We start from the raw sequence: 15,946 nt of genomic DNA, 5'->3' as shown, positions 1-15,946 counted from the left end.
TGCAAACGTTTTGTTCATAAAATACATACAAGAAAATACACGTTTATATAAGAAGATGTGGCATGATTACCAATTCTCTACTAGAGATCAAACGACATAGATCAATTAAAGGTCATCGTCGACCTTCAACAATGAACAAAACGCATACCCAATGGCCAGCTTTAAAAAGCCATGAAATGACAATTATTAAACAATTCTTTTTGTTTTTCTATGATGAAAAATTTGTTTGTTTTTATAGTGCTTAAGATTTAAACACTGTAGTGAATGCTGTACCTCTGTTTTGTCATGTTTACCTTTTATGTCTGTTTGTTTTGTTCACACATTGTTTTTAATACAATCGAGTTTTATGCGACTGTCAAACGAGTGTCGTCCTGAATATAAATAAAGTATTTTCCATTGCTGTATCCCAATTTTTAAACTATTAAATCTGGTTAAATCCACCATTTTCCACAACGGTAAATTCCTGTACCAAGTCAGGAAAATGACTCATTCGTTTGATATGTTGGGGCATTCGATTTTGTCATCTGTTTCGGGACTTTCCGTATTGAATTTTCCTCGGATTTCGATATTTTTGTTATTTTAGTTTTTAGAGAGAATTGACATATAATTTGTGTTACGGTTTAGTTATGAGATTAGACGCTACAATTCGACTCAGCGTACACAGTAGGTTTAGTGTATGCCTTAAAGTTTAAAGTATTAAGATTAATCAGATGCTTAAAAGGTCACTGAACATGACCTCTTATATTTTCATGTCTTAGTTATAATTATACTATTTTGTTTTCTATGTTTAATAACCAATAGCATTTTGAACTAAATTACTAAATTCAGACACACTGACAGAAGAGAAAATATTTCAAACAACACTGAACACATGCTATCAAAATAGTCAAAACTCGCCTATCAGCTATAAGTATTGCATATGTCTTTGCTTGAAGGATTGCATAAATAGGTCTCAGAAAATGCAGTAAACCTTTGTCAAACGTCTTATTTCCCTTTGAATGTAATAATATTTTCCATTCGACACTATAGAGCAAGCATTATCTTGAACAATAATCACTAACGGGTTAATACAAGCGATGGTACATTAAAGACTTTCTTATTCAAAACATAGAAGTCATGTTATGATTTAAAAGTAGTTTTTGTGTTATTGATCATCACAATAGTATTTTTTCTATCTATTCAGTTTTAGTTATAATTTGGTATTGGTTGAAACTGACGTGTTTTCTCCGGTGGTCAACAGTTCAGCAAGGTACTTAGCTAGCTGTTCTTGTTTTCCACCACATACGGAAAAGACATCTTGAACTTGAGGATTAGTTCCATGATCAGGTTCCACATTTCTATTTGCTACTGTTACAAAGGCTCTTACAAGTTCCTTTATAATTTCAGGTGATCCGATGTTACTCTCGACGCTCCTGCTTCGCTGCATATTCAATCGCCCACTCCTATTTGGTATAGATTCGCCTATGCTCGTTACATAGCTAGATGCTTCACTTCCATAATAATTGCTATCGTCACTCATATTACGGCTAAGTGGTCGTTTACCATAGGAATTGTTGGTTTTTGAGGTAATGTCTGAGGGTTTAACATCGTAACAACACGTTATCCATGGAACGCGTTTTGATAAGGCATTTCTGAACTTTGGATGACTGAATGCATACACGATTGGATTATGCATTGCGCACGCTTTTGCCAACATTACTGGAATTTCTGCCACAATTGGTGTTATCCATTCTGATGGTCCAAATTGACCAATCAGAGCAACCGTTGCATAAGGACTCCATGACAATATATATAATGTAACAATAATCATTGCAATTCTTGCAACTTTTATCTCCATACTTGCTTTGTTTTGTTTATTTCGGAGGTCGTCTGCTTTTAAATTATCTACAACTTTCTTCATTTCTCGTTCGTGCTTCCTGATTGCCTTTAGAATCAGCCCGTAACAAACAACTGTGATGGCCAACGGAACAACAAATCCACCTAGATATAATCCGAATATGTATGATCGCATATGTGGCTCAGTACTGAGGTAATCAAAAGTGCAAGATGTCTGAAACCCTTCGGGAATATACGCTCCCCAACCAAATATTGGTGGAACAGCCCAGATGAGAGACCAGGCCCATACACACATCATCATCATTAAGGTTTTTCTTCTGGTCATGTTCTTAGCAGCAGACATTGGTTTTGCAATATGAAGATATCTGTCAATTGATATTGCAGCCAAAGTATTGATCGACATCAACCCAAATAATCCCCCGATGAAGCCATAAAACTGACATGCTGAAATACAGAAGATAGAAAAATCATGAAACTGTTTCTGTAATATTTTATAAAATATTTAACAAAATGTACAAAACCTTATTTCTATTAGAACATTTATTTAAAATGTCCTTTTCGCAGTTTTAAAATACATAACACTACACTTTTATTAAAATGCAAAAAAATGAATCATTTGTTTGACATAGTTTATGCTTTATGTACAATTTAGATCTATATCGAATTCATACGACAAGGGCTAAGTGGTTTAGGACTAAGAAGATTTGTACATCCAATCGATATGATTCTGTTCTCATGACTATAACAAACTATATATAAACTTATTATGTGTATAATATATTAAATAGCATACTTCTACCACACTTATGTCTACAAAATTTTGAGTAGACTTGTGTTTCAGAATGACACAATGACAAAACAGATTGTTTGCATTTTGGTTTAAGTACATGCAATGAAACTTACCAGTATCACCCCACATCCATTTCCGATTAAATGCAGAAATACTTAGTAAAGGAAATCCATTTACTGCTGAAAAGATAAGGTCACTGACAGCCAGATTGGTGATCAGCATGTTTGATGGAGTTTTTAAGCTTTCGGTCCTGAAAATGTTCGAAGGAAGAAATGAGAATATATAAGTTGCTATAAAAACTATCTAAAAGAATAAGAATGTACAAATATAAAAGTTATACATTATTAATGTTCCTTGCATTTGATGGAGAGGCCGAAACTTATTACGGTTAATAAATAAAGGGTATATGGATATAAGAAAAATAAAACAACTTCTGAAATTAGTTTTGTCTGATTGGTAAAATTTCATCGATTGCTCGAATTAGACTTTGATGACTAATGTCGGAACCATAAGAGTTCTTATCCATGTACAGGTACAATTTGGTTAAGTTTTCATCTATTTTGATTTATTTGGCATTGAGCAGTAAACGAGCACAAATCGGTTGTACCTCTTCAGTGGCTTTCGTTATAGATATATCTTAATGATAGTTTGTTGTCCATTTTTAAATGCGTTGTGTGTGGCACACAGAATTTGATTTTTGTTTGTCGTTGAATGCATTCATGCATTTAAAGCTTGAATCATGATATGGACAGCTGTCTTAACTCGGATACCGACATCTTAATTTCATTTGTCTTATTGACGTATATCAAACATTACACTTTTTTCATATGTATGTGTTGCATAAAAATATATGAATCTCATCATGCTCTACCCTTCACGAGATTCCAACTATAAAATCTACATTTTACACCAACTGACATAACCTGTTTAACGATTGCGTTACCCATTATTGTAATATACGTACGTGCTGAAAATCCATATGACAATTGAGTTTCCTATGATCCCTGTGATTCCTACTATAGTAATGTAGACTCCCACCATAAAATGCCAATGGTCCGGTACAAGGTCAAATTGTTTCCAGTGGGGATGAATATAATAGCCGTATGTGTCGTACACGCTAGTACTTACATTGTATGTGCTAGTGCTCAGAGCCACTTCAGGGTTTAGATCTGATGTAAACACTAAAAAATATAAATATTTTGCTAGAGATAGTCCACTAAGATACATTTTTCAGTTCGTTTTTAACTCGTAGGTAGTTTCTATAAAGATGACTATGTGAATGATATTAAACTTTTAAAACATAACACTTTATTCAGATTGAATTGAGAATGAAGATGGGGAATTGTCAAAGAGACTATAATCTGGCCAAAGAGTAGATACCAGACGAAGGCCACCAATCGGTTTTCAACACAGCGAGAAAATCTGCACCCGAAGGTGGCCCTCAGCTGGCCCGTTTATAAAATATGTTCTAGTTCAATGAAAATGGACGTCATACTCAACTCCAAAAAATATGAATGAACTAAATTTAAAAATAAATACAAAGCTAAAAAAGCAGGACAGGATAACAAATACGGCGGAATTTAACATATTTTGGTAGATCTATAAATAAAAGCAACAGTAGTATACCGCTGTTCAAACTCATAAATCCATGGACAAAAAACAAAATCGGTGTAACAAACTAAAACTGATTGAAACGCATTAAATATAAGAGGAGAACAACGACACAACACTACAATGTAACACACACAGAAACGGACCAAGCATCAGACAAAATCCCACGAGAATAACAAATATAACATCAAAACCAAATACATGAATTTGGGATAGACAAGTACCGTGACACGTCTTATCGCAATGTGAATTTACACTCAAAAATAAGAGAAAACCCTCCCCCTTCACCTCTAGGCAATGTAGATTAAAGTAAAACACAGCAATAAAGTAAAACTACATTTGAAAGTAGTCCGAGTCCGATGTCAGAATAGGTAAAAGCTGATGTTTAGACAAATAATAATGAAGGAGAATTCAGCAATTATTATAAATATCACCTGCACTTTTAATGTAAAATTTTTGAAGACCAATAACAATTTCATATATATATAAAATATTATTTTACTTACCCGACATTATTAGTTCCAACAGGAAGAAATGACAATGTTACAAACTCCAGGCTGAAATTATATAGTGTATGCACGTATGCAATTTAGTTTAATTTGTAGCTTATAAGAGGATGATAAAGGCGGAGGCAAACATTTTGTAAAAATAATCAGCTTAACCTTGCTATATACCTATGTTAAGAATAAAAATATTTACTGATTTTACTTAATCTATTGTTTTGTGTTACATGTGATGTCGTGCTAACGTTTAGGTATTAACACATTGTGATTCAGTAGAGGTCACATATATATATTTTCTGAAAAATAGATATTAAATATTATAAATATGTAAACTGAGACGAGGGATAAAGAGTAAGCAACACGTCTTCGATTTTTCACTAAAAACACAATGTCACAGTGATATACTTCGGATTTTAAACACATTAACATGTAAGCAGAAGAAAGAACACTGAAAGATTATTAAAGGCATACTTTGGATAAATACCAGTACCTTAAAATGAAGTCGTGGTAAAGCTGTTATTTTTCTTTAAGATACATTTGTTTTGTCGTTTAAGGCTTTTATTTAGAACTAACTTTTTTCAAAACCTGTCAAATTTGCACTATCTTCTCTTAAAACGAAGTAAATACTTTCTCTAAAAACCGTTGGAATTTTTGGTTTTTGAAAGCTTTAAAAAGGAAACAGTACAAATGTATACTATTATTTCTTCTGCAGCAGAAATACTGCAATATGATTGGTTAATTACCCCGGTGTAAATAACACCCCACCCTTGTTCACCCGGATATAAATAAAATTTTGCCAAAAAAAAATTTAAAAATAAAATCTTGGCAAAAATTTTAATATTTGCCAAAAAAAAATTAAAAAATTAAAAAAAATTGCCAAATAAAAAAAAAAAAATTTGGGAAAAAAATTATTTTAAAAAATATTTTTAATTCCCCCCCCCCCCCCAACAATTCAAAAGAACACAAAAAATTTCGGAATTTCCCCTAAAATAAAGAAAAAAATGTAGTTGACAATGCACAGAAAGTTCGCCATTGAAAAATTGTTAAACTGGAAATGTTTCATTACCATTTTTCAATTATTACATCCTGGTTTAAAAATGAGTAATAGAATTGTTCATAAGAAATAAATTCGTTATCTTGGTGTAATCAGGGAAGTACGGAATTTTACACCGTTGTTGAAAATTCATACACCCATTCGGCTGTGCCTCAGGGTGTATGAATTTTCAGCAACGGTGTTAAATTCTGTACACCCTGATTACACCAAGATAACTAATAACACCCTCTACTGAGGTATACGGTCTTTTGAATGTTAGTTATACATTTTAATTGTGTTTTTGATGGTAAAGGCGATTTATCTCTTTAATATTTACCGAAGCCAGTTTAATTGTGTTTGCCATTATCGAATACCTGTATAGACACCGTAATCCAGATCACCATTTTTCGTTTATTAAATTACCAACTACCACTAAAGAAAAGTCTTGTATTTCTTATGCCCGACAAAACAGTTTTGCACAAATTTAAGATTTCTGTTTCAGATTTTTCTGGACTCTTTTTTTTTTTACATTCTTTTGTCATTGTCTTGTCTGTCTTTTGCCGACTCGTTTTGATTTTTTTCCCTATTTTTATTGTGAATGAGATATCACAATAATGAACCTGTATGCTCGATGACAAAACCAGGCAATCCTACCCATAACAACACTACTTTGAAGTAAAATCCAATGTTTTTTTTAATCAACCAGCTTTTCCATAAACTTCTTGGCTGATTGAAAAAAAGAATATAAATAGTATTCAAACGACTAATGGCTCAATTTAGTACACATGGTAGCTATGATTGTAAGCCTCAAATCTATGTCCGGCCTCAAATCTATGTCCTTTCCGCAAATCTATGTCCTTTTTAATATTGCGTCATAGACGTTCCAAATCTATGTCCTTTCTTGTCTCAAATCTATGTCCTGTATTGTCTCACATCTATGTCTTTTATTTACTCAAATCTATGACCATTTTTGGCTCAAATCTATGTTCTTTCATCGACATAAAACATAACAAAACGTCATCAAGTAAACAATGAAAAGCTAACAATTACAGGTGTAAGTACGGCCTTCAACACGGAGCATTAACTCACACCGAACAAACATTGTACAAGTGGTTTATATGACAAAAGCAAGGTTAACATTTTATCTATTAATACACATGGTTTAAAATTGCTTTATGTTTTGTCTTTAAAACTGAAGGAAAATCTGTTATGAATAGCGGACTGATGGAATATTTTCAAAAATGTCAACTAGAGATTTATCCTCTTGAAATGTTTTCTGACAATTATCAGGATACCGGTATCTTTACTCCTACTATTGTGGAATATTTACAACTCAAAACAAATCAATCCGTGACTGCAGTGTTTACATCTGGTTTCTGGAGAGAAGGAATATGCCAAAACATAAAGAATGATTCTTCTCGGGGAATTATTTTCGTTATTAAAGACATTATTACAAGTTTTACATTTGAATACCAAACAATTGAAATATGTTCTTTTGTGATTCACAAATATTTCAATTAAAAATATAAAGAACGTTTTAGTTTTAGCAATTTAGAATGATTTTTTGATACTAGTATTCAAGGAAAAACATAGATAAAAGTGGTACAAATGTCAATGAAACAGCGATATGAACAAATTCAAAGACAAAACGAAGTAAGTTGAAGTTGCAAACAAATATTCATTCTTTACTGGTTTTTTTAGTAAAATAAATATGGTTTTGTGGTTTCATTCTTAAAGACGGCATACAATAATAACACACGCATGTAAAGATTTTAACCACACACATGAAAAAAAAACCTTAATAAAACAAAACGCATATATATTAAGACCGTACTTTAAACAATATTATAAATACCAGCTAAATAATTTCGCCGGATTTTCTTAAACGTTTACTATACTTCAGCTCTTGCACATACATGGAGAACACATACCAACTTAATATTATTGAAAATTACTTAATAAAAAACCTATAAGGCTGAACTTATTAGACGGGCATACATTGGCGCATGGCGAAACAAATTGGAAAAAAATTAAAACATTACACAGATTTGAGATCTTATCTTTTTATAACGGACACAGATTTGCGATTGACGTCGCGATTGAAAATCGGACACAGATTTGAGGACGAATCATTTTTTACGGACATAGATTAGCGATTGACGTCACGATAGGGCATAGATTTGAAAAACGGACACAGATTTGAGGTCGTACACAGATCTGAGGTTTACATATATATTTTCAAACACAGTAGTTTGTAATTTGTGTGTATGATAAGATTACGTGATTCTATCGTATACAGAGTAGAGAAGTCTAAAAAAAAACCCGAAGCTTCAACAGAATGTGACCTATCCGAGTCTTTAAATGATCTTATGTGTTTGAGCTATTTGAAAGGAGACATTCTGTTTTGAATTTTCCTTAGAGTACGGTATTTTTGTTATTTTACTAGTACTGAAATAAATGCCTCATATTAGAGATAAAGTTATAATATTAAACAAGTAAAACTAAATATGCATTTTACACACAGCTGTTTCTATCTATGTATTTACAACAGCAAATACGTTAATATTTAGAATATACTGTTGCATTGAAATATGTTATAAGGATGAAGTTGTCACATCAAATATTTGGATTTCGAGGTTTCAACAACTGTTTTTTTCACATTGTATGACATTTCTGTATAAAACAAATATGTTTATGAAATAAAGCCAACAGTAGTATACCGATTACAAACTATAACCGAGGGAAAACATATCAACTATAAGAGGAAAATATAGATAAGAATGATTAAATAGAATAATGAATATTTGATTTTATCTTAGCATCCAGACGTGTGCCACATGTGGAGCAGTATATTCTTATTCTTCCGGAGCACCTGACATCTTACACCGGTATTAAGAGGGGTATGTGTTTGCCCAGTCTCTAGTTTTCTGTTGTTATTTTCGACTTATGATATTGAATGTTCCTTTGGTATCTTTAGGTTCTCTCCTCAAATGTAAGCAGATAAAATGCTTAGAACTTACACTTATTTATTACGCTTTCTTTTTTGCAAATGATTAGTTTGTGTTGCATGGCTTCATATAGAAAAGTACTGAATCGTATCCATTGTTATGTCCCTTCTTGTCAAAACCAGGCAATCCTACCCATAACAACACTACTTTGAAGTAAAATCCAATGTTTTTTTTAATCAACCAGCTTTTCCATAAACTTCTTGGCTGATTGAAAAAAAGAATATAAATAGTATTCAAACGACTAATGGCTCCAATTAATACACATGGTAGCTATGATGAGTACTAGTATATATATTTTCAAACACAGTAGTTTGTAATTTGTGTGTATGATGTAATGTTTAACTAAGATGATAGGAAAAATCTGTCTACATATAATTCTAAGTAGTTATGTGCTTTGCTCAAGTCGAAAATATCCTAGTGTTTTTATGGAATTCATTTACAAATATCTAGACTCTGGTCAGTTCAAACGCATTTCCCAATGCAACAGTATATACTAAATATTACAATAGAAATATTGGAGTTGCATTTGTGAAATTTGTAATATCCATAAAACGTTGAACGTGAAATGTGTCCATGATAGATAACGTATATAACTGTATTCATCTGAAGCACAATTATATTAGAAAGGTTAACCAAGACTTGATGGCGTCCGTTTAAGATCGTGATGAGATGATTTTTTTTCCGATGAAAGATTTGTTTAATGTAAATAATCTAAGTTTCTTGAGAGTAATAAACCTTTCTTTGTTCATTACGTCATAGAAACTCGTGTATAAAGAATAACCTACTAATATTCAGTTCATGATATACAGGCTAAAATGTTGTTCAATAAAAACTGGAGTTCCTGAAAAAGAGATACATGTCTTTTGTTGTAAATTTACTTCTCAATCCCTTTTTCTGAGAAAATCAAGATAGCATACATAAAATCCTGAATTTTATCACAACTCTTGCTTGTACAACAGGAATACGCGTACGATATTAAAACTTGCGTGTATATAAATGACTGAATTACTGTCTGATGTCCCGTCTTAACAAATGATAATTGAATCACTGACTTGAGAAAAGAATTCAAATGAAAGATTTTTTTCTCCCATTTTCCTGACTATGACCTTTGCTAATGATGTGGAATATTACAAACACTCAGTGGTTCAAACTTATATGTGTTTTACGCGCGTCTGGCGTACTAAAGTATAATCATGGTACCTTTGATAACTATTTATACAACATATTCATCATTATAATTCTAAAAAAAAACGTGATAAGTATTTACACACTAAACATGAAACTGACTTTATAACACCAATACATATTATATAAACTAATAGTTTCTTTTAAATAATTCTTGTATTCATATGTAGAAATTCAGTTCTTCAGACTAATTTATTACAAAGTACTGCTTTCAAGAAGGTCAGTTTTACTGTCATCTTTCAAAAGTTTAAATGCTTCGTCAATTTGTGCTATTGGTGCCCTACTTTGGTCAGTATTTACATCTACACTTTGGTTCCTGGCAGTCATTAAGTTAGTTAAATATGAAGAAATATCGCTCTGTGATGCCCTAAAAGCTTGATTTGGAGAACCTATAGTTTCTCCAGTCGGACTAAAAGCTTGATTTTGAGAACCCACATGTTCTGCAGTCGGACTAGACATATTTGACATGTAGATAGGTTGAAGGAATGGTTGTTGACACGCAACCCCTACTAATGCACGTACAAGTTCACGTACAACATCGCCATAATCACCATTTGGTACCATTTCTGAGATGGTTCGGTTCATTTGGACCGAAGGACCAAACACCGAATCATCAAGATTGCTTACACAACTGGACGCTTCACTAATACTGTCACGTGGTTCTGCCGTATCTGCACTTGTAACTCGACTTGCCTGACGTTTTCTCGGTGCTCGCGTGACAGATCCTGTCGTTGATTTCACTGATTTCTTCGGAGATTTAAAACAACACGATAGCCAAGGGACTCGCTTAGACAATGCCTCTCTAAATTTTGGATGACTGAATGCATAAACAATAGGATTGTGCATAGCACATGCTTTTGCTAACAGAACTGGAAGTTCGGAAAGCAATGGAGTTACCCAATTCGTTGGTCCAAATTGGCCAATTAAAGCAATAGTTGCATAAGGGCTCCATGATAGCATATAGAGAAGAAAAATACCCATTGCAATTTTTGCTATTCTGACTTCAGCTCTGGTTTTCTCTTGGTTCTTTCGAATATCATCTGCTTTCAGTTTCTTTGCCATTATTATCATTTCTTTTTCATGATTGCGGATTGCTTGTATTATCAATACATAACAAGCGATAATTATAACAAGTGGAAGTGCAAAGTCCCCAATGTACATACCAAAAATGTAAGAACGATTGTTTACCGATCTAGTAAGGTAATCAAATGTGCAAGACGTTTGGAAGCCTTCTGGTATATATGCTCCCCATCCAAATATAGGCGGAACAGCCCAAATAAGCGACCAGATCCAAACTATACCGATCATCATCAACGCATTTTTCTTAGTCATGAATCTAACAGACGTCAGAGGGTAGGCTATATTGATGTAGCGGTCGATTGATATAGCAGCCAGTGTATTTATGGACATCAGGCCGAACAATCCACCTATAAAACCGTAAAACTGGCAAGCTGAAATAAAATAAATAGATACATTGATGATATACATAGATTTTGTAGATCAACACTAGTTCAGTTTAGATTAAACTATAAATATTGAACAAGTGCGTGATGATTTAGAATGTTCTTTAAAGTACAAAATGTATGTATGTCGCAAGTTATCACAAACATAAGAAACAAAACAAACATTCAGAAAATGGAAAGAAAAATAAGTGATAAGTATATTTTTTGGCAATTCATTGTTTTGCTTTCCTCCTTCTTTTATACCTTTACTTGAACTTATCTGTACTCAAGCCAGGTTGAGGTCAGACGTTTATGCTACATTTCAGTCCTTTTGAGTCATATATCTCTTGGTGTAATTCTGCATCAGTAGATTGTTCCGAGCGTTCTTTGTGAAGGTATCCATAAATGTTTGTTTTAGTGTAATGATAAAGACTATGTTTGCTGGTGTCGCACCATATGTTTAGATTTTACGCTTTTTAATGGAGATTAAAGACCTTCAGGTCATGTTATACCTTTTTGAAAGGTTAAAACGTGCCTGGTGTTTGTTTCGTTGATCAGTTTCTTACTCATGTTTTAATTATTTAATCCCTACCTACGTCACCCCACATCCACTTTGTATTGAAGGCTGATATGGTCAGTAACGGGAAACCATTAACTAGAGAGAAGGTGAAGTCGCTCAGGGCTAAATTTATAATCAGCATATTGGAGGGTGTCTTTAGCTGCTTTGTCCTGAAATAGATGTTTAGTTTATCCATAAATTACGGATACTGCATTATAATGGATGATTCTTTAATAATTTTTAAATGATGTCAGAATAGGAATCAGATTGATTACGTTTGCCGGTGAAATTGTTTGTAGACCTTGTACAAACGTTTGACAAACTTATATATGTAGAATAAATGTACATTGTTGGAAAATATGAAATGTGTTTGTACGAGCTTTAGAAACGGGACGGAAAGTGAGGCTCGCCTAGCTTTTCTGCCGTTTCGCAGCGAGTAGAGTGGGGTGCTCATTTTCGCCATATCTTTCCATGTTTTCCACAGTTTATGTTCAGGTCTATATGTTTTTGAAGTATACTGTTATTTCTATATGAAGATAACTTCAAATGCAAAATATTCTTAAGCTTGAAAAGGTGTTTGTTTGAAAATAATCATCTGAAAAGTTAGATTAAAGGGTGTTTGAAATTTCCTGATGTTTAGTCAATGGGGGACACATATTCGCCGTTTTTATACATCTATTTGAACCCAAATAACTGCAGCTTTAAACAATATTTTTCAAATCAATTTCATTATAGATGGCAATAGCAGACATTTTAAAGGTGTACAGAACTGAAATTTAGGGCAATCAGTCAAAGATTAACTAAGAAATACTTCTTTGAAATCGTGTTATTCATTCAGAAAATTGGCCGAAAATCGTTATCCGTTTTTCGGTCCTTTGCGGTAAGTGCCGCAATTTTGTCGTAGGTTAAAATAAAATCATATTTGTTATAAAAATCTTAGTTACCGGCATATTTCTTCCATTTCAGCCATCTTTTGAAGTATTTACAACTCAAAATTATAAAACGGCGAAATTGTGTCCCCGGCGAATATGCGCACCCCACTCTACAAATAAATTTTATATTTTCCGAAAATGTACACATATTGTTTTTATCCTGAAATTTACACCCAACACTTGAAACTTTAGTTATTTAAATTTTTTCATTGTCTCTAACTTTTCAAAGGAATCGACACAGTTAAAGAGCGAACCGTGAGGAGGATGCCAAAAATGGACTTTTACGCATATTTTTTTATCCACATTACCGATTGATCAACATGAAAACGGGATAACAGAAGACCTGTTATTTGTACAATAGTTGACGTATTGCAGGATAAAAGAAACTACAGTACTTCACTGAAATTCTTAGTAGAATATAGAAAAGTCAAATGTTATGTATTTACTTAGTAGAATACGATGAATTTATAATTGAGGCATTACATTAAGATGTAATAACTTTGGTCCTATCAACATGTGCTTGTTTAATCACTTGTAGAATATTAACGCAATATATTCATGAGAGGGTTAAAAATAATGTCGTATTTATACTTAAGATAGTTTCGTCATAAACATATTTTGATAGATTATAAATATGGTTTTAAATTTTTGATGGTAAAACAAGTGAAAAATTAAACATACACACATTGTTTAAAAAAGGTTGATTATAAATTATTAACAGCAGCCGATGTTTTGTATTGTTAACAGCAGCCGATACGATGTTTTGTATTATTAACAGCAGCCGATGTTTTGTATTGTTAACAGCAGCCGATGTTTTGTATTGTTAACAGCAGCCGATGTTTTGTATTGTTTGATTCATTTGGTGTTATTGTTGGTGGTTGTGTGTTTGTTTTTGTTTTTTAAAAGGGCTAGGGGATGTCATTCCACGACACAAAATACGCAAAACAAAACAAAACAACACAAAAAGGAAAGAATCCGCGCTTTTCTTTTACTCACATTGAGGCCTTAAACACAGAACAAACAGAATATAACCTCACTGCAAGTTAAAGACCGGCCCTAGCACCGGGTGTAAGTAGAAATCTTTGCAAACTAACGATCACGCCACCACTGTGAACTGAAGAACAAAGCCATGGACAGTAGTACTAGTTTATGGTTTTTTTTTTAATTCGTTTTATTTGTTAATTGAATCAAAGCCTTTTAACATCCATTTGTTTATAGATCTTTATTTATTATACACAAAACAATGGTATCAAGTTTCTCAATTCGAGGTAGTTTATTTTTGAATTTGTAATAGAGTACTTATAATCAAACATTTACATCAACAAAAGATCCAAAGTGATCAGAAAATCTAGCAACCGATACGATTTTATTTTTATTTTTGTTCTGCTATTTAAGAGCTGTGGTATGATTGCAAATGAGACAACCATTCTTCAAAGTTTAGATAAAGAACATGTCAGCAAATATAGGCAACTGTACGGCCTTCAGCAATGAGAAAACCAAAACCGTTTAGTCGGCTATATATCTGACCCCGAAAAATATACAACAATATAATTGAGAAAACTCAAGGCCTTATGAAAAAACAGTTTACGAAAAACAAATATAAGTGACAATAAATGAACTAAAGGCTCCTGACTTCAGACAGACACATAAAGAATGTGTCGTAGTTGAACATGTGTGTGGACGCTTTACCTTCCACTAACCCAAGACAGTGGTGTAACAGAAAAACATTAGAACAAACTATGAAAATCAGTTGAATAGGGCTAAACTCATCAGATCGATACAAAGCAGAAAAAAAAACATCAAACAAAAAGACTGAGAGACCGTTTCAGCGTATTTATCCATCCCTCATCCCTAACAACAACAATAAAAAAAAAACCCACTAATTTAAGATCTGAGAATACTGGCAATTAATGAAAACTATTTCAAAGTTAATTAAAAACTAATAAAAAAAAAGCCCATGTATCAATCAGTACGCATCCAACATATAATGTATTTAGTGTAAAGATGTCATTAACTAGCAGAAAAGAAACCATGACCTTGTGCAATACCAAAATATATGTATCGACAGATTGTAGTACATAGAAAGTACATAAAAAAATATGTGTATTACAATTAAATTAAGTATGGCTTTAATCTACTGATAACAAAATTAATATTCAAATTAACAGTGCTGAATAAGAATAAGTGTATCTCTGAGATTGATATAGAGAGTACACAGATCGCATCTAAATGTACAGACTCAGCTAACAACATCAGCGTAAAATTAAGGATGTGCTATTCCGTTTGAAATATTTTGAAAGTCAGGCTTCACTTTTTTTGCACGAAAATGGCAAAACCAAAGATCGGCGTAAAGTTAAAATGAAAAAACAATTCACAACGCTACGAGTCACTTAGGTAACAGAAAGAGAATAATAGGAGAAGTGAAAATAATTAACTTACGTGCTGAAAATCCATATGACTATTGAATTTCCAACGATCCCAGTAATCCCTACAATGGTTATGTATATCCCCACCATATAATGCCAGTGGTCTGGGATTGGGCCAAACTGTTTCCAGTGTGGATGTACAAAGTAGTCATATGTATCGTAAATACTCGTACTGTTAGATAGCGTCGGCGTCGTTTCATCTGATGTGTCGTTGTCAAAATTCACATCTGTAATAGTAAAATTAATTAATATCATTTCTTAAAGGGACAGCATTTAAAGAATAATATAAACTATCTGGTGATTTTATAGAATTACTTGGACCAGACAATTAACGCACTTTGACAATATTCATTTTCCCTGTCTGACAATTAAGTACTCTTTCCCACGTCAACAAAGTCAGGTTATCCATTATGTTATTAAATTTCAACTAAGAAAAAGTCGGTCAACGTTCGTTTATCCAGAAGAAAAGCAAAAAATTAACAATTTCATTACCATTTTAGTCTATTACACTCATAGGGAATTATTTGAAACATTTTCTGAATCAAAATGTGTTAAGCAATTAGCACTTTTCATTTCGGACACCAAAATGTTTTAAATATGCTTGCGCATACTTACTAGACA

General features: G+C 32.8%; 2 protein-coding genes across 2 annotated transcripts; both read right to left on the bottom strand.

Moving 5' to 3' along the window:
- Positions 1–776: 776 nt before the first annotated feature.
- Positions 777–4,750, bottom strand: LOC139489825 (rhodopsin, GQ-coupled-like). The gene is made up of 4 exons (XM_071276669.1): positions 4,744–4,750; positions 3,591–3,807; positions 2,740–2,876; positions 777–2,280 (listed from the first exon to the last, which is right to left on the bottom strand). The coding sequence occupies exons 1-4, from the start codon at positions 4,748–4,750 to the stop codon at positions 1,190–1,192; spliced, it is 1,452 nt and encodes a 483-aa protein (XP_071132770.1). The 3' UTR covers positions 777–1,189.
- A 5,340-nt stretch (positions 4,751–10,090) lies between these two features.
- LOC139487656 (rhodopsin, GQ-coupled-like) lies at positions 10,091–15,636 on the bottom strand. The gene is made up of 3 exons (XM_071272607.1): positions 15,339–15,636; positions 12,001–12,137; positions 10,091–11,417 (listed from the first exon to the last, which is right to left on the bottom strand). Exons 1-3 carry the CDS (start codon positions 15,578–15,580, stop codon positions 10,162–10,164), a joined length of 1,635 nt encoding a protein of 544 aa, XP_071128708.1. The 5' UTR covers positions 15,581–15,636; the 3' UTR covers positions 10,091–10,161.
- Positions 15,637–15,946: the final 310 nt, after the last annotated feature.

The sequence above is a fragment of the Mytilus edulis genome, chromosome 9, assembly GCF_963676685.1.
Source record: "Mytilus edulis chromosome 9, xbMytEdul2.2, whole genome shotgun sequence".
Classification (NCBI taxonomy): Eukaryota; Metazoa; Mollusca; class Bivalvia; order Mytilida; family Mytilidae; genus Mytilus; species Mytilus edulis.
The sequence above is the reverse complement of the archived record's forward strand: the minus strand, read 5'-3'. Positions and strand labels throughout refer to the sequence as shown.